The sequence below is a fragment of the Mya arenaria genome, chromosome 17, assembly GCF_026914265.1.
Source record: "Mya arenaria isolate MELC-2E11 chromosome 17, ASM2691426v1".
NCBI lineage: Eukaryota > Metazoa > Mollusca > Bivalvia > Myida > Myidae > Mya > Mya arenaria.
In genome coordinates this window covers 9,965,317-9,988,777 of record NC_069138.1, presented here as the reverse complement: position 1 = coordinate 9,988,777, position 23,461 = coordinate 9,965,317, and the positions used below count along the sequence as shown (strand labels likewise).

The following is a 23,461-nucleotide window of genomic DNA, read 5'->3' as shown; positions in this document are numbered from 1 at the left end:
AGCAGTATGCGGCTGCTATATGCATGAGAGATAGATTATTTATCGATAAAGCATAGTTTGTATTTTTTTGTTTTTTATTGGTCAAAAAAATAAAATATATATTAAGTTTCTTATCCATGGTTTATATGCCCTTTGTTCCAGCCTGTCATACAGCACACATTTGATGAAATTGCCCCCAAATTAGTACCATGCTTTTCAATATATTTTTTTTTTAAATTTACAAGTTGGGCAATGACATGTGAGGTTTGATATATATAAGTAAGTGTTTTCAGCTGTTTGTATGGAAGGCAGAATTTAACTTATTTGTGAACATTGAATATGCCATGTTCTATGTTGAGAAAAAAATCTTCATCAGGTGAGCTTGACTTTGTGATGAAACCTCAATAGAAAGTTAATTGGCATTCTTTAAACTTTCTTACAATGAAATGACATCTTTCTTCCTTGTATTCATTTTAAAAACACTGTCTATAATCCTAATTCCAAAGTTAACTATTCTTTACTCAAATTAACTTTTTTTAACTTGTATTGAATAATATGTAGCTTGGGTTTGCAACAATAATTATGTTAATATCTATACCAGTTCATATATTTGTTTGTCTCTTCTCTACATAAATAAAAGTTTATAGTGGTTTACTAAGGCATATTTACACATTTTATAAAACTTCCAAATCACATCAAATTTAAAATATGGAAATGTTTTGGATTGGCCACTTTATATTGTAAACAGTGTTCTGTAGTTAAATATTTATTTTAGTTGATTTTTGTTAAAAAAATTGGCATGCTCTTCTTTTAGGCCACAATTAAAAATTAGATTGTTTGGCGACAATACCCAACACACACTTTGAGGGTGGGTAGATAGGAACGTAGGGTTGTCTGAGGGCTGTCTTCCTAGGAATTTTGGGGCTGAATTTGGGTCTCATTCCCCACCTTAACATAATTTATATTACCTGTTTTGTGCTAAAACTCTGATACTTTTTAAATGATAAAGTAAATAAATAGTTTAACAACTGACAAAAAATCCATGATAGAGGCAATTTTCTGTTGCAATATGCTGTCAAATGTTAAAATCGAGATGTATGAATGTAAATATAAATTATTTATGGCTCAATAATACATTAATTTGACTTTATCATGTGAATAATTAAGTCACAAGTTAACTGCATGCAATCAAAATTCCCTTTTGTCAGCGAAATCCCCTCTGAATGTGTCCTAGCCACATTTCCTACACTAGTAAGACAGCCCTGGGTTTTTTTTCTACCTAAGAAACCCCTCAATTGCAATGAAAAAGGTGAGCAAAAAATATGACCAATGTAGAGGATAAAAACATTTAAGGTCGTGGGTATTATTGTGACTCTGTGTGGTAATGTCAAACAAACTACTGATTTATTGTGGCCTTATATGGTACATTTAGTATCCCAACTGTTTCCACTGCTTTGCTTTTGTAAAGGCAAAGTTTATTGCTTGAATATGTTGACCTGTATAGAAAATTAAGATTTTGAATTTACTATTAACATGGAATTATTTTTTATTCAGTCCCAAAAATAGTTGTTTTTGATTCCTCTGCCATTAAGAAAAAAAATGGTAGGTAGGTCAAGATTTTTAGTTTCGTTATGTTACGTCTTTAAGTAAAGTTGTGTCTCAACATAATTGTCACTCTAAGATAGCGCCATTTGGTCTAGATTTACGTTTTCTGGTGTGCTCCTATAAAGCAAAACATTTATGCTTCTTACCAAATTAAGAAACTACCTGAAACATATACCTGGATAGTAAATAAAAATAATTGTCAGACATTTTTTTCTCTGATGGCAAAAAAAATTAGGGCTGGAAGGAAAAAAATAAGGTAGGTTGGGAAACTGGAAACAACTTTTTTTCTTATGCCTCATTTTAAATTACAACTACACTGGTCAAAATATTCAGCTTTATGCCTCATTTTAAATTACAACTACACTGGTCAAAATATTCAGCTTTATGCCTCATTTTAAATTACAACTACACTGGTCAAAATATTCAGCTTTATGCCTCATTTTAAATTACAACTACACTGGTCAAAATATTCAGCTTTATGCCTCATTTTAAATTACAACTACACTGGTCAAAATATTCAGCTTTTTATTTCCTTACAATTTCATCATTATGTATTCACATTGATTGTAATGAGTTATCCATCATTTTCATGTAAGTTTATCTGCAACAGAAAAAACATTTTAGATTCTTACATTTATAAGATGTTATAAAATCTAGCAGCAATCTTGCATTGTTCCATCTACAAACTTTTCAATGTTTTCTTTCTTGATACTCTGTCAGCAAGGAAAGGGCTTCAAATACTCTTGCGCACAGTGGTCAGAAATTGGCGAAGGGAGAGCAATATTTGATAAGCATGTAGAAAGCTGGTTTTTCAACCTTCTATACCCTATGCATAGGAGTGTTAAATGTTCATTTCTATTTCATTAAAAAAAAATGCTATGAGAATGCAGTCATCAAAAAGATGAAATTAGACCACAGATGAACAAGCCTGAATTCTAACATTTCTATTTAGCATAAAAAATTGTAACATTAGTGCGGTTATGTGAAATATAAAATTGTAATAATTACCCTTGCAAATGTTTTACAAGTGCGATTGAATATGCAAGATTGTGCTTATTTTGACTTAGACTGGGAAGCGGTTTTAAACAATTGCTTGAAAGAATCTAGAATTTTTTTCTACTGCAGTCAAAACTCATTGGCTTGATGGTCCTTTTTAACCATTTCGTGGCTCGAGAATATTGAGCCATCCGATCAAATTTTATATGAACATATGTTAAAAATCCATTTCGAGCCAACGAGAATATCGAGCCATCCGATATCGAGCTAGCGAGTTTTGACTGTACCATCGATCTAAATATCGTAGCTTACTAACAATCATGTCACCTCTTTTCTTGATCTAGAAACACATTTCGCATTTGGAAACGGTGAGTTTGTAAGTTTTTCTCTTTTTTTACCCATTGTCCAACCACTTATATTTAAAGTACTTATTCCTTAACTATTCTTTGGTGACAGAGATTTTTGTTACTAATCGATTCTGATATGCAGGGGTTCTAGAGACCTGAATAAAGATGGAAAGCTTTCATAAACTGTAGAAAGTACCTTGAAACGTAAACAGGTGACTTTCTTACAATTTTCAAAGGGCTTTAAAGCTGCATTCTCACATATTGACACTTTTGACTTTTCTTCAATATTTTGTCTCAGTATCAGCTGCTTTTGGCATTGAATGACTTTTAGTTTACTGGTCATATAAGGTAACTCACATAGGAATAGATCATGGGTGTTTGGAGTCAACTCTAAAAAAATCATTTTTCTTAAAGCGTTAGTATTGCTTTTAGCCATAAAACATCAAATTTTCTAACTCAAATAGTAATAAACTGTGATCTAACCTTAGGTAAGCAGTCATATATCACTGGTTTCCAGACATTTATGCAATATTAACTCATTCCAAGACAAAAAATAAAAAAAGTTTGGTCAGTTTGTGAAAGTGTAGCTTAAAACCCCTTTACCAATCTGATTTTGGCCTGAATCCCTCGTACCTAAATAGTTGGCTGGAAATATTTCAGGACTATCGATTATCAGCTCCTAGAACCCCGTTTATTCTTGCTTTTTAACAAGTAAATCAAAATTCACTGACAATCAAGTTTCATTGAAGCTGTTGTTGTTTTTTCTCAGAATTTGTGCTGAAATAAGAGAAAAGTTTGATTTTTTACACTTTCCCAAACAATTATTGTTACTCAGTAACCCACATGATATGAGGTTCATTAGATTTGGAACAAGTTTAATATGATAACCCCTTTAAGTGACGATGATAAAAGTATTAAGATATCAGAGCTGTGAAAATAAACAGAAATAATGTTTGTTTCTGTGCACTAAGAGACATATTATTTACTCATTAGGACCATTACATGATCTTAGACAATATTACAGTCCATGATTGAATGAAAAGCAATTTTCGTAGACAAATAAAAGGCAACAATTTATTCTATGACGTCATAATAATGCTTGAAAAGGCACGTCAAAATCACCATATTGACCTGTATGTTTAAAGACCGGAAATTGTTTGGGACATTATAATATCTCATGTGGTATCCTGTTATTTACCTAAAAGCAGTTAAATTCATCAGTTTAAAAAATAAGCTGTGTCTTAATATTGCTGATATATATATGATCTGTACACAGATCATGTTATATATTTTTTTATCAATAGAAACAGCGGAGTTATACATAATAATACATATTTAGTGATATGTTTTTTGGGCATCTATCTCCACTTTACTTTTAATAAATGAACTATACAAATATATTTTGCCTTATCTTTATATGCATTTCAAATTTTTCCCATTCATATAAAGTAATAAAAATTGACTGTAGCTCAAAGCTTCATATAATAATTATACAGATTAATTCATACTACACTAGAAATTGAATACTCAAGTCTCGCTTTTGTTGATCTGTTTGTTTGTTGTTGTTTGATCAAGAACTTACATGTTGCAGTTGCTTTTCCAATAATTGCTTTTCTGCAGCTTACTAATTTCTAACGCTGGCTTTGATTGTTATGTTTTGTTATGTTTCGTTTTCGCTAGTTGTTAGGCCGTGCCAAATCGATTGTATGTTACAGGTAATCAAGCGTCATTTGTCAGGTAGTTTTGCTTCCTTCAAATAAATTAATCTAAATTAAGGAAAGTAATATAGTTTTTCTCGAGCATAATATTTAAAGCAATAATGATCTACATGTATTATATTAATGATGTCAAGAAAAACACAGCAACTGCTGAGTTGTCAATATCAGCGATGCTGGCAAGCCCTAAACTGGTGAATTGATTTCTGGGCTTTGCTCAAATTCTCCGTCGATTTTATATATCAGGGTTTAACCCTTTGCATGCTGGGTAAATTGTCGTCTGCTCAAAAATGTCGTCTGGTTTATTCTAAATTTCTTTCATTTTACTTAAAACTTTGGGGATATATTGACTGAGTGGCAAACAGCTTGGAACCTGACCAGGCGCCGAGTTACTCAGTGTGTGGTCTGGTTCCAAGCTGTTTGCAAAGCCTTTAAAATCGCCATCAGCAGCCTAAGGGTTAATGGCAACCATTATATATATATATAATTAAGGCTTGGTTATCCAAACGTCTTATTTCAATGACTTATATGGGAAGTTCAAGTTTTACAGATGTATCAACCTGCAAATTTATATGATGCTTTTTTTACGATTTCATTGTTCAAATCTGCTATCAAACAATTTATATTTAAAAGAATAAGAATTGTGTTTTTTCTTTTGCACTTTGTTTGTTTTTTTTGCTTGCATATGGAATGGAAGATACAAAATTTGAAACTGATTCAAAACATTGCATAAATTTGTTTGGCCTAATCTAGTGGGTGACCCAATTTTACCCATCGTAAATATTTACTTATGTACTAAAACAGGTCAGTTATCTCCTTTCAAATTGAGTAGGTGAAAGATTCATTTCATTCATATTTCAGTTAACAAGGAGATTTGTTTTGACGACATTGCCATTTTTGTTTCGTTTTGTTTCAAGTTGAATGACTGGTAGATAAACATAATTTTATGACTTCTGAAAAATGGTGTTGAAATTGCTTGTGTGTTCAAACTTACAAATGTGTTTTTGGTTTCATAGCCATTTTTTTTATGTCACTAGTGGATTTGGTGAACGGGGGTGGAGGCATCTGGTGAGAGCCCTACCCTCTTAAATCATCCAAATTTACTTTTGATGTCAATATCTGAGAATAAAAGTTTTAAAATAGGCTCAAAATGCACAATTTCAGACTATAATTTGATAAAAAAATATAGGGGAGTACCTCTAAACCCCCATGCCAAACCATTTAAATTTCTGTTCAGAGGGAGAGGCGATTGTCCAAAGGTTGAGCCCCCCAAGTTACCCCCTCGTCATTTCCTGTATCCCCCCCTGGGTATAACACGCCTCCTCTAAATCCTCAACTGCCTGCGTCTCGTCCCCACACCCTGGCATCCGCTGGTTTCCAGAGCATCTGGTTGTACTTTGGAAGTTTACTTGACTGTTAGGGTACTACCAGGTTGCTCACTAGGTTTCCATAGCATGTCCCTGGATAGCCTCCTCTAAATCCTCAACTGCCTGCATCTCGTCCGCACACCCTGGCACCCGCTGGTCACCACAGCGTCTCACTGTACTTTGGAAGTTTACTTGACTGTTAGGGTACTACCAGGTTGCTCACTAGGTTTCCATAGCATGTCCCTGGATAGCCTCCTCTAAATCCTCAACTGCCTGCGTCTCGTCCCCACACCCTGGCACCCGCTGGTCACCACAGCGTCTCACTGTACTTAGGTTATTTGACTGTAAGGGTACTACCGGGTTGCTCACTAGGTTTCCATAGCATTCCCCTGGATAAAACATGCCACCTCTAAATCCTTAACTACCAGCTGTGTGCCCCCACACCCTGGCTCCCACTGGTCACCACAGCGTCTCACTGTACTTAGGAAAGTTATTTGACTGTAAGGGTACTACCAGGTTGCTCACTAGGTTTCCATAGCATTCCCCTGGATAAAACATGCCACCTCTAAATCCTTAACTACCTGCTGTTTGCCCCCACACCCTGGCTCCCACTGGTCATCACAGAGTCTGGCTGTACTTAGGAAGATTACTTGACTGTTGGGATAGTACCAAGTTGCCCTCTATATTTCCATAGCACGCCCCTGGATATCTACCAAACCTCTTATTTTCCTGCGTCATGCCCCCACACCCCTGGCACCCACTGGTCATCTGCCACACTGTTGGGGTACTAGCAGGTTGCCAGCAAGGTGTCCCTAGCACAGCAAGTGCCTGATTCCCCTTGTTGACATTTAAAGCTCTCTATTTTGTCAAAAGTTACTAATGCAAGATAGCTCTTTTACATAAATGTTTAAATAAAGGTAATTATAAGTGCATGGATATTGTCACTTTTTACTTATTTGATAAAAACAATCTTTTCACCTGAATATGACAATGTCTGAAATAAATGGTCACCTTAAGGTTTAAAATATTACAAATTATAATCGATTCAATATGCTTGATAATTCAATATTTCAATGTGATGAAGATAACGAATTTGATTTATAGTATTTATACAAACTATTTCAGCAAATGCTTCTATGAGGTGAAATAAAATACTAAATTTCGGTACAATTGTGGATGAATCTCTTTCACTTGGATAAATTTAATTTGTTTAGTTTCAAAGAAATATTTTTGTATTTCTCTTGAAACAGTCAGAGTGACGTTAAGCTACATGCATCATATACTGTTCATTCATCATTTTCTATATTATTGAATTATGTCTTCAAGCGTACCTTCCCATAATACACTTTTCATTGATAACCCATAATTGTGGAGTCAGTGGTGTATACAGGGCTGTTAAATCCAGAAATCGAGTATCCAATACTAGTTGGAGCTCCGGTATACACCAGATAATTTTTGTCGTATACCAGTTCATTTTTTGTCACAGTATAAAGGACATTCATTGACCTTCACTTTCGAGTTAGGATGCTTTGGTTTAAATTTATAGATGTTTAACTAACAACTTGAGCACTCATATTTTATTTTTATTCTACGACATACCATGTATTGATAATAAAACAGACACACTGCAGTCTAACTCGATCATTCACCTGATAAAAATAATTTAAAGTATGTTGACATTTTGTTTAAACTGCTGTTAAATAAAATGTGCATACTAATTTTATATTCTTAACAAATAACAAAAAATAAACTTGTGTATACAGTGATTTTTTTTGGCGCAATTTACTGCCTTCTAAAAGCTGTTTCCCCTTGCGAAAAATTGTCCATTTTCCCCAAAATTTATGATATTTTCCCAATTTGATAAATGCAGATTATGTTGATGAATAAAAAAGCAATGTATTTTTTGAAAAATAAAGTTTTTGACAAGACTAACTATTTCACAGCATAATGTACCCATAACTATTTCACAGCATAATGTACCCATAAGAAGGTGAAAACATGTATATTTGCCATTACATTTGCTATATGTTCTGATTTTGTAATTTTCCCAATCTTGACTTTTTTTCCCCAATTTGCAAGGCACAGGTTGTAAAAATATTTCCTTAAAAAATCACTGGTATATATACTGTATTATTTATTTTTTTTGTAATATTTAAGGAATGAATTGCATGATTGCTGTCATATTATTGGTGTATGCACGCAGTTGGGCATCCACGCAATTTGTTACTTGTATGTACATCTATAGTTCATTATTCCCTTCAGAATTGTTAATAAAATACTTAATTTCATTTTTAAGAAAGCCTAACAGTAATTCTTTCTCACCCATGCTGTAAATAGAACGATCCAACCGGTTAACGCATTTTATTGCTACGGACAAAAATAGTCCCAAAATAAATTAACTTTTTAATGTAAAATTGAAACGCTTAAGTCAACGATACATTTAACAAACTGTAAAGTAAACTTTTAACTAATGTTTAAAAAAAGTTGTAGCCTGCTTACAAAAAACAAAGAATGGTACGTTTTTTATATCAATACATGATGATTCATGATTCGAACATATCCGAAGATGTTGCATTTATTGGAAAATATTTGCAATTGCCCAAAGGCTGTTTATTTAAGAAATGGAAGTCAAGGTGTAAATATTGATTTTTGATGTATAATAATGTTTTAGTCTTTTCAGTTCATTATGGTTCTCATTTAAATAATTTTTGTTTTGTTTGTCAGCTTGTTAATAGAAAAAAATAAGAAAACAGAAGAATTGTTCATTTAATGAGTGTGTATGTATTTAAGGACTCACTAGACATGTTCTCTTGTACATTCATTTTAAATTAAAGGCCAAAAAAACCACTTGTGGTTCGGGTTCCCATCTTGCCTACGAAAAAGGTGCCGACCATACCATTTTTTACAGTCTGTCAACTAAAAAAAATGTGTGTTTTAATATGTAGTGTAAAATATTTTTTTCTGAAGATTACATTTATGCCGTTTCCTATTGATGATAAAGTTTTATCATAATGTCTGATAAAAATGAAAAAAAATCAGAAAAAAATACCTTTCCTTACATGTGTTTCGACAAGATTTAACCATAACCACACCATTTGTTAATTTGGTTTGCCTTATAAATTGTTCCTGACACTTTTAATGATATTAGTTAAAAACGTAAAATGGTAAAAACTGATTTTTTCTGAACTGACATACTTTACTTAATACTTTTCTTAATGCACCAGTGAATTGTAAGGCCCAGGGAAAGAGGGGGGAATGGGCCGTGTTTTAACCTTTCATGTGGCCCCGTAGTGCCGGGTGAATGCGGTGGTTTTGTCTTCGCGCCAAAGTAGCGGGCAATGGTCCATACCTGGGGTGCGGGGGGATTTAACCAGCAGTTCTTAAATCCTGATTCACCAGGACTTGGCTGGACCGAAAGTCAAAGTCCCCGCTATTCTCCAGACCTTGGGGGGGGGGGGTTTGTTACAATTGACTGGTGCATAATCAGAAGATCATGCTACTGCTTTGTACAAGAAATTATACCCAAGAAATTTATGTTTTGATTATTGAGGTATGTAATTATCATTTGCTTTTAATTTATGTATTTCTTTGATCTACCTTTCTGTCAATAATTACTTGTAATTTTGAGATGTACATGTTTTGTATCATTGAAATTGTCTGTTCTCCCTATCATACCTGATATTTTTAACATTTTCCCCCACTTGTATTAATCCCGTTGTATTAAGCATTTTCCCGCTTGACTCCCATGTAGTTTACATTTTCCCGCTTGTTTTTTTCAGAAACTGATGAAACATGACAGTGATAAGGATGGGAAGATTAACCTCGAAGAATTTCTGCGATATGCGTCAGAACATGACAAAAAAATTAAACTGTTCTTTTCCAAAATGGATAAAAATAAAGATGGTGAGATATTTACTGTTTAAAGTTTTCTTCATGTTATCAGTCCCAAATGAAATGGTTTGGTACAATTTAACCATTCGTTACCAAATGGAACAAAGAGCTCGTGCATACTACAAAACACGAGCAAGTCCCTTTAACAACCAAGCTATAATAAATCTGTGTGAAATGAAAGGACATTTTAAAAAACTATTTGTTAGTATGCCTTGATTAATATAAAAAGACGCTAAGCTTATTAAACTGGACTCATACTAGGCTACTTTGAATACTTTCGTAGTGGTGCTGTTGTAGAAAGTGCTGTAGTAATTGCGCGGACTAAAATTATGCAGTTTTTTTGCGACTTATGCTCTTTGGTCGATTTTGTAAAATCGATGAACTATACCATCCAGAATCTTTGATTGTAACTGTTGATACGCCAGAATGGGTTTTTAAAGTTGCCGTTATTTGCAGGTCTTATCGACGTTGAGGAGATCATGGCTGCCTTCAAAGAATCAGGAATGTCCATATCAAAAGACGAGGCAGAAAACTTACTCAGCAGGTTGGTTTAAAATAAACTGAAACTTTAGTTCAATATTATGTGATGAAGGAGGTCGGAGTGTATAAATGGCACTGAGAGGATGGTAAACATAACCCTTCGCTAGGCTCAAAATAAAAGAAAACTTTAGTTCAATATAAAATCCCTTTAATATGCTTAATTTTAGCTTTTCTTTCTTTTCTCAGTGGTCTAGAGCGTTGTTGCGAAAGCGCATTAAAATATCTGAAAAACAATGGATTTTGAAGCTTTGCTTATCAACAGGCATTTGTATTTATTCAAAACATCCCTATAATTTCTTAGAACACGGCCCTAAATGGCAATTAGTCAATAAACATTACACAGTAAATTAAGCACCCTGCGCTGATACCAGGGCCAGTATTTTATATTGATCTTACCCTTAGACATGCCTCAGTGATTCCATTCAGCCTATTGGTCAGCTAAATTTACAAGCCAATCAAAACACTTTGATTCTAATATAAAACTTAAGTTCAATCTAAGTTGGATTTTTAATATGGCCCTAGTGGAAATAAACAGGCGATGCATAGCTGGGAATTAACTGTCCAGACATCCCTTAAATGAGGCCTTAAAAGGGACTTGCTAATGTTTTGGTAAAATTCACTTTTTTGTATGGCAAAAAATGTGTGGCAAATCATTAAGAGTGTGTAAACTAAGATACCAAAAGCTGGAACCCTTAGCATTGATAGCAAATGTTGATATTTCAGCTTTTTGAAGTTTTTGAAGACAACAATTTTCATTAGCATTTACATTGCAATTGGTCTTTCAATTAAGACTGTCTTGTTGCATGATTGGTTGATAGACATTATCATGTGACGTTATCAGTCTATTCTTAAGTCCGTGTAGCCTTGTAGTTAAGGTGTCGGTTTTCTAGTTCTTTCTTGTTTTTTTAAGCATGGTGTTTGCATCCAAATAAAACTTGTTAATACTATAACTTTATTTTTTTCTGCAATTTCGATATCATAGAGTAAAATAAATATAAAATAAGTGTTATCAGACGTTATCAGATGCATTACCTGGGAAATTTGTTCTTGGTTCAAAAACTTGAGCGGGTCACTTTAAGGTTAAAGGTCAATGTACAGTATGATGTCTACTAAATATGGCCAAGATGTTCAATATTAAACAGCCTCTACTTTTCACCATAGCAACATAGAGCCAAGATAATGATTGAGTTTGTCTTGCCTGGACTTTATTGGAATCAATAATGTTCAGCTCTGAATATTACTGATTTTATTCTATATATAGCAGGGATGTGATTTGTCCGCGGATTCGCGGAATTCTGCGGATCTTATGGCCCAAGGTACCCCCCCCCCCCTCCCCCTTCAAAAAAAAAAGATTTTTTTTTAGCTGATAAAAAAAAATACTAGTGTGCATTTGGTTGATACAGTTGATATTCCAGTTTGCTTCAAATTTAAAGTCAGAAGGATCCTCAAAAGAGCTTCTAAAAAGCCAGTTTTTCTTCTACGGCAGTGTGCTTTTGACACCAAAAGTACCCCAAGAACCCATGGCCGAAATGGTTTCCAGCCCTCCAGTTGCCAGGTCAATCACATCCCTGGTATAGTTATATAAAGTTATTCAGGGATACCATTATTATTAATACCTTATGTCAATATGACAAATTGGCTTAACAATCAATTTCATGCGTAATTCATTGGGAAACTGGCCTTCAAGAGTCTGTAGTGGTCCAAGAATTTGAAGCATAGTTTAATAAGTATAATGTTCCTATTTTCAAGATGTATGGGAATCCCAAAATATCATAATTGGCACTTTTTTCCTAAATCAAAAATGCTCAGATTATCCCCTTTCCAAATTGGTTGGGAAAAGGCACTTAAATTATACCTTTAAAGTGACACTCTTATTCAAAATCAATACATATATACATGTATAACAAACATCAATTTTTATTGATAAACCTACAACTTATTAACTTACTTAATAATGCATTTATAATTGTACAATGTGGTATTCTATGAAATAAAACAAACAAACAAAAACAAAATGCTATTGATAAATCATAAAACATCTGCATCTCACTTTTACATTTGTATACAAGAGCTATTGATGTTTTGAATATAATTATTATTCTATACAAATCATGGTAAATAACATATCAATTCAAGTCATTTCAATATACATCATGTACAGGCTGACAGACACTCAATAAAACACAACAATTTACAAAACAACAGTTATTTCGATCTTTAACATAATATAGGGTCAAAATATAGGATTGGACTGGAAGATGGTAAACAACTGATGAAAGTCCTTTCCCAAAATAAACGCTTTCGACATAAATTATTCTATTTATAGTTTGCAATGCATATAATTTAAATTTAAAATGTTATTTACTTAAAGATAACAAGTACTTATTACATGTTTTATCATATTCAATAGATGATATACATCTATATATATACATTGCTAGTTTTTAGCTCCACTGGCCGAAGGCCATGGAGCTTATGTCGTCACAGATTGTCCGTCGTGAGTGCGTGCGTGCCTGCGTGCGTGCGTGCGTGCGTGCGTAAACTTTTACTTTAAACAACATCTCCTCTGAAACTGATAAGCGGATTTTGACAAAACTTCACAGGAATGTTCCTTTGGTGGTCCTTTACCAAAATTGCTCAAATGGTTCCGGTCCATTGCACAATATGGCCGCCAGAGCTAAAAATAAACGGATAGGCAGATTTTGATGAAACTTGACAGAATTGTTCCTTGGGGGGTCCTTAATCAAAATTGCTCAAATGGTTCCGGTCCGCTGCACAACATGGCTGCCAGGGCAAAAAAACCTTTAAAGAACATCTTCTCAGAAACCGTTGATCAGATTTTGATGAAACTTAACAGAAATGTTCCTTGGATGGTCCTTTATCAAATTTGCTTCAATGGTTTCGGTCCACTGCACAAGATGGCCCCCAGAGGTAAAAATAGAAAAACCTTTAAACGACTTCTCCTCAGAAACCGATGAACGTATTGCAATGAAACTTGACAGAAATGTTACTTGGGTAGTCCTTAACCAAAATAGCCCAAACAGTTCTGGTCTGCTGCACAACATGGGCACCAGAGCTAAGAATAGAAAAAAAACGTTAAACTACATCTTCTCAGAAACCGATTATCAGATTTTGATGAAACTTCACATAAATGTTCATCGGGATGCCCTTTAACCAAAATTGCCCAAATGGTTCCGGTCCGCTGCACAACATATGCGAGAGTTAAAAATAGAAAAACCTTTAAGGACTTCTCGTCCGCAGTCTTCACGAAAAACATTTTAACCTACTAGCCAGTTGGACTAGCATAATGGCATATTTTACTAGTCCGAATGACAATCTAGTAGTCCGACTATTTTGCCACATTATAAAACTGTATGCTTGAGGTAAATACCTATTTCAATTGAGCAGCTTGCAGTTTGAGTAAACATTTCTTTATTATGATGCTCATGCAGTGATAGGGAGTGACATCCTTCTGTTGGGAATAGTGCTCCTTGTTTTTCAGAACCTATGGGTACTATGTAAAAACAAAAGGCATCTTGCTTGAATAGACTGTAATAATATCAACATGGTTAGAAAAGAAATGCCATGCTTTAATAGCTTTGATTACATTTTACTACTGAATTACCTCCCTTTAATAGAAAAAAAAATAATGTCTTAATTTTTCACGTATAGCATCTTTAAATAATTTTTAAACAATAATAATTTATGAGTAAACATATAAGCATAAAGTTCTCACAAAAAGATCAATTTAAAAACCTTACATTTATACATAGGAAAGTATATATAGACTGAACATTAATTTTCGTTTAAGTGACATTCTGAAAGTTTATGAAACAGCTATTTTTAGTAACTTAAATGGCCGAAAAGTGTAAGTGAAACACCAAGTCGATTCTATCTCGTCAGTTCTTGTTCAGGTTAGATATTTGCTTCATAATCTATTCAGATTAAATGTTAACCGATGATCAGATGTTCCTTGGGTGGTCATTAACCAAAATTTGTTAAATGGTTCCAGTCCACTGCACACCATGGCTGCCAGAGCTAAAAAATAAAAAAACTTTATATGACTTGTCGTCGAAACCGATGACCTTTTTTCGATAAAACTTGACAGAAATGTTTGTTTGGTGCTCCTTTACTCAAATTGCCCAAATCATTTCGGTCCACTGCACAACATGGCAGCCAGAGCTATTAAAGTAAAAAATTTTTTAAATAACTTCTCCTGAAAAAAATTGATGATTGTATTTCTATGAAACTTGACGAAAATGTTCGTTAGGTGGTCTTTGCTTGAACCTTTTGGCCAGTGGAGCACAGGCACTGATGTGCCTCTTGTTATATAGTATCATCAATTAAAGAACTAATTGATGAGCAGTTATCATTTATATTGTTTCCAGATGTTAACCAATGTTAACCAATTAAAACAAATAGTGTCTATGAATAATATATAATTTACTACAAAAAAAATCCTTATATACACAATCAGTAATATTCATGTTGTTAATATTCAGACAAAAATTACAAAGTCTCCCATCTTGCAGAGAATTAAAATTCCTATTATTACCGTAGTCTATGGACATATACATTCTATTCCTATTATTACCGTAGTCTATGGACATATACATTCTATTCCTATTATTACCGTAGTATATGGACATATACATTCTATTCCTATTATTACCGTAGTCTATGGACATATACATTCTATTCCTATTATTACCGTAGTCTATGGACATATACATTCTATTCCTATTATTACCGTAGTCTATGGACATATACATTCTATTCCTATTATTACCGTAGTCTATGGACATATACATTCTATTCCTATTATTCCGTAGTCTATGGACATATACATTCTATTCCTAGTATAAGGCCTAAAAAGTACATTGGGTTTTGGGTTACCCGACCTTGCCTACAAAATAGGTGGCGACCCTACAGCTGGGATTTTTTTGTGTATGCGAATTAATTAAATTTTGTAGTTTCAATCATTTAAACCTTTATACAGAAGATAACTTTAACACCATTCTCCAATGATAACAATTATGTTCAAATATAACAATTATGTTCTAATGTAACAATTATGTTCTAATATAACAATTATGTTCTAATATAAAACCTAATAAAAAAAGGCTAACCAAACCCATTATTGTAGCTGTACTGCAAACAAGGGACATTCATGTTTTCTTAATAACCTTACCACATGGTCTGGCATACATGCATTCTTTCCATGTATTTCACTTGCAAAATTCAGCAACTCTCCTGACAGGTTAATGAGTGATGTTGTATTATTATCCTGTTACTTTGGACAAGTCGAGCTTCCTTGTTTATTTTTCCAGTACAGGTAAGTGTGCAGCTACCAAGATAAAGATTACAACGGGTATCACAAAATGTCAGCCACTCTGATAAGGGTTGATGATTTAATGTGGATATGTTAGATGAATGTTTTGTAGTGTTGGGAATCGGTTGCAATTTTACTATCGATGATCGGTTCCACTCAAGTAACCGATTATCGATAGTACAATCGGTTTTTAATATACTAGATAGTATCCGAGTTGTAGTTTTATTCATGTACAGTATTAAACTCTTAATCATTATATGCATATACCTTATGTCTATGATTGAAGTTATTAAGTGTTGTTGTATAAAAAATAGTTCATTTTCTTGCTCATTGTGGCTTTCATCAGCCATTTTGTTAAAGATAACATCTGAACACTTACTAATATATATATAATTTTTTTTTTTGATAATCGATTATAACTAAATACTAACGATTGTCGCCGATTTCAGGCCCAACCAATCGATTTTCGATTATAATCGATCATTGGAACATCATTAATGTTTTGGCTTTGTTTTCTTATTTGATTGAGTTATGATTGGCTTGAAAAATTAGTGTTGTATTAGAAAGGCTGCTTTTCTTAAGGTCAAAGGTCAGAGATTGGTGTTGTTTTAGTAAGATTGCTTTTCCAGAGGTCAATTTCAAAGGTTGGTGTTGTTTGAGAAGGGCTGCTTTCCTCTAGGTCATAGTCAATGGGTGGTGTTCTACTTAAGGGCTGTTATTCAAAATTTCAAGGTTAAAGTTTCTTATTATTTTTGAAGGGTTGCTTTTTCTAATGGTCAAAGGTCAAATATTGATGTTGTTTTAGTAAGATTGGTTTTCCAAAGGTCACATGGTCAAAGATTGGTGTTGCAATAAAAGGGCTGCTTTTCAAAATGTTGAGGTCAAAGTTTGTTTTTGTAGGGGTGCTTTTCCAAAGGTCAAGATTGAAGGTTGGTGTTGTAGTTGTATTAGAAAGAGCTGCTTTCCCTATGGTCAAGGTCAAAAGATGGTGTTGTATTTAATGGACTGCTTTCCAAAGGTCAAGGTCAATGTTTTTACAACAGAGCATGTATGGATATACACTGTTTCCACACAGTACAAACCAATATGAAATTCAGACCCTAGTTCAACATTTTTATTTAATTAATACAATTTAAGGGGCAGCGAAAAAAGAGGGGAATGAAAATCTAGCAATAAATTTAAGGTCTACTTATAGTATAGAACGGCGGGAGACAAACAAACGGAAGACAAACCATTTACTGCATTTCGGTGACCTTTTTTATGACCTAGTTTTTAGGCCATTTTTAGCTTATGTTTAGTTTTGTGTTCACAGTACCATTTACTGCCGAACAGTGAATCTTCATGACATAGTTTTGAGACTTGTAATGCTTCATATATATATCTCTCATCAATGTATTTTCAGTATAGACAGTGATGGGACTAGAAAGATCGACGGCAGCGAGTGGCAGGCGTACCATTTACTTCGGCCCAGCGACAATTTTAATGATGTACTACACAATTGGAGACATTCGACTGTAAGTTCTTAACAAGGGGAGGAATGTGTGTAGTTTCATACTGATTGACACAGGAATATCTTCAATAATAATGCATAAGATTGGGAAAAGTAGTTCGTACTGAAATTAAATGGCGCAGGATTGAAGAAAATAATTGTACTTTTTAATAAATGTATAAATAAGTGTCATTCATATGTTTGTGCACAATTATTTCAATACTTGTCAATTATTCTTCAAAATCCGAAAGGTTCACTCTCACAGATTGACAATTTCATCAACTTCTTTTTATTTTGTCTTGGAAGGTGCCAAATTTTGATTAAATGTCTGAAAAAAGGTAATTAAGACTGATGCGAAAAGATTAGATCATAGTTTTTTTTATATTTAAGTTGGAAAATTGATAATATTTGTTTTGAAAGCGTTACAATGTAACAATTGAGATCGGTTCTATTAGGAGTTATCTTACAAGACATTACATTGAAAGCATTAATGCCAAAAACTGATTTTGAGATAAAAATAACAATTAGTTATCAAATCGTTCGATCTGTGAGAGTGCAGCTTTAACTTGTACAAAGCAAAAAAATATTAAAAAAATGTCTGTATTTTCCTGCTCAAAGATTATGGAAAGAAAGTTTAAAGTAAGTTTAAATAAAATGTCCGATATTGTTGATCAATTTTTAACGTCTGCCTGTGTGTAAGATTTCAAAACTAGAAGTGTTTTTTGCACAGTTGCCAATGATCTGATGTAACAATAAGCCTTATTTATTTATGTTTGTCCCTAAAAAGTGGTTTATTTAGCACCTTCTGTTGTAATTTGTAATTTTTGCATGCATGTAAGGCCTATATAAATTGATTGCTAGATTTTCATATAATTTGTTTTTAAATGGAGGCTGGGATGGCATTTTATTTTTTTATTTTCCTAAGATGACCGTTGAACTGTTGAAGTGTTGAATTTGTGTTCATGTTCTTTCTTATTGCATAAGAACCATATATATATGTGTTTCTAGACATTAAACCACACACGTGATCTTAACAATTCTATTTTGTGCATCTTATGCATCAACACCGTATTTATGAATAAGCAACGTTTCCTGACAGTACTGGACTGATATATGCAAATACAGACACTATTCAACATATTTAAGTCAATAGAATTTAAGGGAGGGTTAGGGGGCAGAAAAAAAGGGAGGCAGACAGGGATGATAATCTAGCATTTAATTTATAGTCAAATTCCAAATGTGTTGTAAAGGTAGTGTTTAAGTTTTTAAAAGTGCAGAGTGTTGCAGAAAACAGTTTTAAGAGCGCATTTTATCTGGCTGTTAAGAACTTCAATAACATGATTTGGATTTTATTTTTTTTATGCGTTTTATTGAAGTAGTTTAAAGTTTAATTGTTAAATAATTTTGTTTGTATTAATTCATAATGATATGTTAATGTTTTCAACAACACAAAGGATATATTTTATTATCAATTCTAATAAGGTAGAAGTGTGCCCATGCTGGTTGCCATGAGGGCAGAGGTGTGCTACAAAAAATGGACAACATGCAGCACCCTACCTTTATCTCATTAGCTAAAACCTTAATATTGTAAACAGCTTTGTCTGCTAATGCTTGAATGAAGAACAGAGCTTGGCGATAACTTAACATTGGATAAGTATCGTGTAGTTTGATTTATTAAGAATCGATAAACTTCCAACATATTTGGCTTAAGCTTATCTGCAAGTGTTCAAATTTTTATTTGTATTTATGGTGCTGGTGTGTGTCTGCATTGTGCATTTTATTGGAATATTGTTGTGAGAACTTGTTAAAAAAATGTGCAAAACTTTAAAAAAAAAATGGTTCAGTAACTCCAATTCAATTTAGTATAGCTATAAGTATGATTGTGATAAGTTTCATCACTCTAAATAAAACATTTGCTGACTTATGGCCTCAGGGGCTCGACTGTGAAAAATTAACAAGAGTTGGAAAATACTTGTAGTGATTCGAGAGAGCGAGAACCTTAATAGAGATTTCCACAGAATTATTGCTGTGTTGAAACGGCCCCTGAGTAGAGATATTCAACAGTATTATTGCTGTGTTGAAATGGCCCCTTAGTAGAGATATTCAACAGTATTATTGCTGTGTTGAAACGGCCCCTGAGTAGAGATATTCAACAGTATTATTGCTGTGTTGAAATGGCCCCTTAGTAGAGATATTCAACAGTATTATTGCTGTGTTGAAACGGCCCCTTAGAAGAGATATTCAACAGTATTATTGCTGTGTTGAAATGGCCCCTTAGTAGAGATATTCAACAGTATTATTGCTGTGTTGAAACGGCCCCTTAGAAGAGATATTCAACAGTATTATTGCTGTGTTGAAATGGTCCCTTAGTAGAGATATTCAACAGTATTATGGTTGTGTTGAATTGGCCCCTTAAGTCAGTAGAGATATACAACAGTATTATTGCTGTGTTGAAATGGTCCCTTAGTAAAGATATTCAACTGTTTTATTGCTGTGTTGAACTGGTCCCTTAGAAGAGATATTCAAGAGTAATATTGCTGTGTTGAAATGGCCTCTTAGTAGAGATATTCAACAGTATTATGGTTGTGTTGAATTGGCCCCTTAAGCCAGTAGAGATATACAACAGTATTATTGCTGTGTTGAAATGGTCCCTTGGTAAAGATATTCAACTGTTTTATTGCTATGTTGAAATGGTCCCTTAGAAGAGATATTCAACAGTAATATTGCTGTGTTGAAATGGTCCCTTAGTAAAGATATTCAACAGTATTATTGCTGTGTTGAAATGGCCCCTCAGAAGAGATATTCAACAGTATTATTGCTGTGTTGAAATGGCCCCTTAGTAGAGGTATTCAACAGTATTATGGTTGTGTTGAACTGGTCCCTTAGAAGAGATATTCAACAGTAATATTGCTGTGTTGAAATGGCCCCTTAGTAGAGATATTCAACAGTATTATGGTTGTGTTGAATTGGCCCCTTAAGCCAGTAGAGATATACAACAGTATTATTGCTGTGTTGAAATGGTCCCTTAGTAAAGATATTCAACTGTTTTATTGCTGTGTTGAACTGGTCCCTTAGAAGAGGTATTCAACAGTAATATTGCTGTGTTGAAATGGTCCCTTAGAAGAGGTATTCAACAGTAATATTGCTGTGTTGTACTGGTCCCTTAGAAGAGGTATTCAACAGTAATATTGCTGTGTTGAAATGGTCCCTTAGAAGAGGTATTCAACAGTATTATTGCTGTGTTGAACTGGTCCCTTAGAAGAGGTATTCAACAGTAATATTGCTGTGTTGAACTGGTCCCTTAGAAGAGGTATTCAACAGTAATATTGCTGTGTTGAAATGGCCCCTTAGTAGAGATATACAACAGTAGAATTGCTGTGTGGAAATGGCCCCTTAGTAGAGATATACAACAGTATTATTGCTGTTTTGAAATGGCCCCTTAGTAGAGATATACACTAGCATTAATGCTGTTTTGAAATGGCCCCTTAGTAGAGCTATTCAAAAGTATTATGGTTGTGTTGAAACGGCCACTCAGTAGAGATATACACTGGTATTATTGCTGTGTTGAAATGGCCCCTTAGTAGAGATATACAACAGTAGAATTGCTGTTTTGAAATGGCCCCTTAGTAGCCATTCAACAGTATTATGGTTGTGTTGAAACGGCCACTCAGTAGAGATATACACTGGTATTATTGCTGTGTTGAAATGGCCCCTTAGTAGAGATATACAACAGTAGAATTGCTGTTTTGAAATGGCCCCTTAGTAGAGCCATTCAACAGTATTATGGTTGTGTTGAAACGGCCACTCAGTAGAGATATACACTAGTATTATTGCTGTGTTGAAATGGCCCCTTAGTAGAGATATACAACAGTAGAATTGCTGTTTTGAAATGGCCCCTTAGTAGAGCCATTCAACAGTATTATGGTTGTGTTGAAACGGCCACTTAGTAGAGATATACACTAGTATTATTGCTGTGTTGAAATGGTCCCTTGGTCGAGATATTCAACAATATTATTGCTGTGTTGAAACGGCCCCTTAGTAGAGATGTTCAACAATAAGTAGAGATACTTAGCTGTAGTATTGCTGTGTTGAAACAGCCCCCTGATATGTTATGGAAAACTTACCGAGCCCTTTCCTTTTATTCCAGATAATTGACATTGGCGACAACACCATCATTCCTGATGACTTCACTGAGAAAGAAATGCAAACGGGGATGTGGTGGCGCCATCTGGTTGCGGGGGGAACGGCAGGAGCCGTCTCAAGAACGTTCACTGCGCCACTTGACAGACTGAAAATTCTTTTCCAGGTAGGTTTTTATGTATGTATGTATTTCCTAGACCTTGCGGTCAAGGATAATCTGTGAAAGTGCAAGCACTTATTTCCAACAGAGTCATTTGTTTTTGCTAGAGGGACAGCATGCTGAAGAGACAGTGGTGGGATACAAGGAAGTCCGGGTGCGATACCCTAGCTCTTTTTCGAAGAGACCTCTTGGTTCTTTTAAGTGCTCGGAGTAAAACACCGATACACGGGGTACAACTTTTCTGGGTTAAACCAGTACTGAGTACACCTATTTTCCAAGCACTTCCCTTTAAATGCCGAGCGCCAGGCAAGGGAGCTTCTTGTACCAACTTTTAACGTCTTTTGTTATGATGCGGCCAGGGATCGAACCCACGACCTCCTGCCCCTTAGGCGGGTGCTTAACCACTAGGCCATGGAGACAGTTAAAGGCAAGTGGTCAAAGTTGTACAGGAGGAAAACCAGTTTAGTTTAATATTTCTTTTAGTCAAATTCTTGTCTGTAAAAATGTCTTTCTACCAAGTTTCTTTCTGTACAACAACAATTGTCATGCGGTGTGCTTGTTTATATTATTAATATTTTTTTCCTGATCAGGAAAGAATAATAATATATGACATCATTTTTCCTGCAACATAATATTTCAATATTGTATTTGATCAAAAATGTAAACAATTTTATGTAATTCATGCACAGTTTTTAGAGTAAATCTTAATCCAAATAATTCAACCATCTGCCATGTCCAAATTATTACAAAGGGGGAGAACTATAATGAAAACTCATGAAACAAAATCAAAGGACTGAAAGCATTTATTAGACCAACATTTACTTTACATGGACACATTATATCTTGGCACTGTATGTATTATCTTTACAATAAATATTTTTCACAAGTCTACTGAAGGTTTCGGGTTTCATTTAAGGAATGAGATAAATTTTGTGGAAATTTAAGCACTCAATAAAGCAGTTAGATCAAACTAGCAAATTCCATGAAGTGCAGAGAGAAGGGCAATATGACTACAAAGAACAGGTTTCGTCACTTGTTAAAAGCGGATAGAGTGAAATTGCACATATTTTTTTGTTTACTTTTATTTCTCCAGGTTCATGGTGGGAAAATTGAAAAGAAGGATAAATTGACTATACGAGACGGTTTTCGACACATGTTGAAGGAGGGTGGGGTAAAATCTCTGTGGCGCGGAAACGGGGTCAATGTGATCAAGATAGCCCCCGAGTCTGCCATCAAGTTCATGGCTTATGAACAGGTATGTTGACAGGTGTATGAATCGTGACAAGTAAAAACAGGTCTAATTGTAAATATGACATGAGTGTAAAATATGACATCATAGATTCCTGTTGCTAAAAATAGAATTTTAGTGACCATGATGTAACATGTTTTTAACAATACTTTTAAGGTAGTTACCGTAATTCACCTAAGAGTTCGGACACCTTAAATTAATTATATTTTTCGCTGTCCGAATACATAGAAAATTACCATTTTTACATTTTATTCACATGTTTGTTTAACCTGCCTTTTTTCTTCATGTTTGCATTTTACCACTTATTAATTTATCCGTAGTAATCAATGGTCATAAACTTATTTATTACGCCTATAAGTGTAAATCCTTCATCAAGTTAATTAAAACACCATTGTATACATGAACTGAATAAACACATTCTATCGGCTTCAGATCAAAGAGTCACACTGTGTGACGTCACACAACTTACAGTTATACCCACGAGGATCTCGTGGAGAGCATGGACATTGCTATGCAGGATTAATGTATAACTGTACAATTATTGCTTCATACAGTCTTTAAGTGTGGTACTAGTTTGAAAGTTTATTGGCAGATCGTTTTACAAACATGTCTTGTCTATGTTTTCTTAATCCCTTGATTGCCCTTGTTGTT

At 34.2% G+C, this 23,461-nt stretch overlaps 1 protein-coding gene across 2 annotated transcripts in view; it reads left to right on the top strand.

The window, feature by feature from the left end:
- The window catches only part of LOC128223819 (calcium-binding mitochondrial carrier protein SCaMC-2-like), a 36,548-nt gene that overhangs the window by 1,022 nt on the left and 12,065 nt on the right, over positions 1–23,461 (top strand). The window contains exons 2-7 of one of the 2 annotated variants that reach the window (XM_052933235.1): positions 2,925–2,948; positions 9,789–9,912; positions 10,357–10,444; positions 17,175–17,286; positions 21,409–21,567; positions 22,655–22,816. In XM_052933235.1, coding sequence (XP_052789195.1) covers positions 2,925–2,948; positions 9,789–9,912; positions 10,357–10,444; positions 17,175–17,286; positions 21,409–21,567; positions 22,655–22,816 — 669 coding nt within the window. The remainder of the gene's footprint in view (positions 1–2,924; positions 2,949–9,788; positions 9,913–10,356; positions 10,445–17,174; positions 17,287–21,408; positions 21,568–22,654; positions 22,817–23,461) is intronic. The other variant, XM_052933237.1, reaches the window with a different exon arrangement.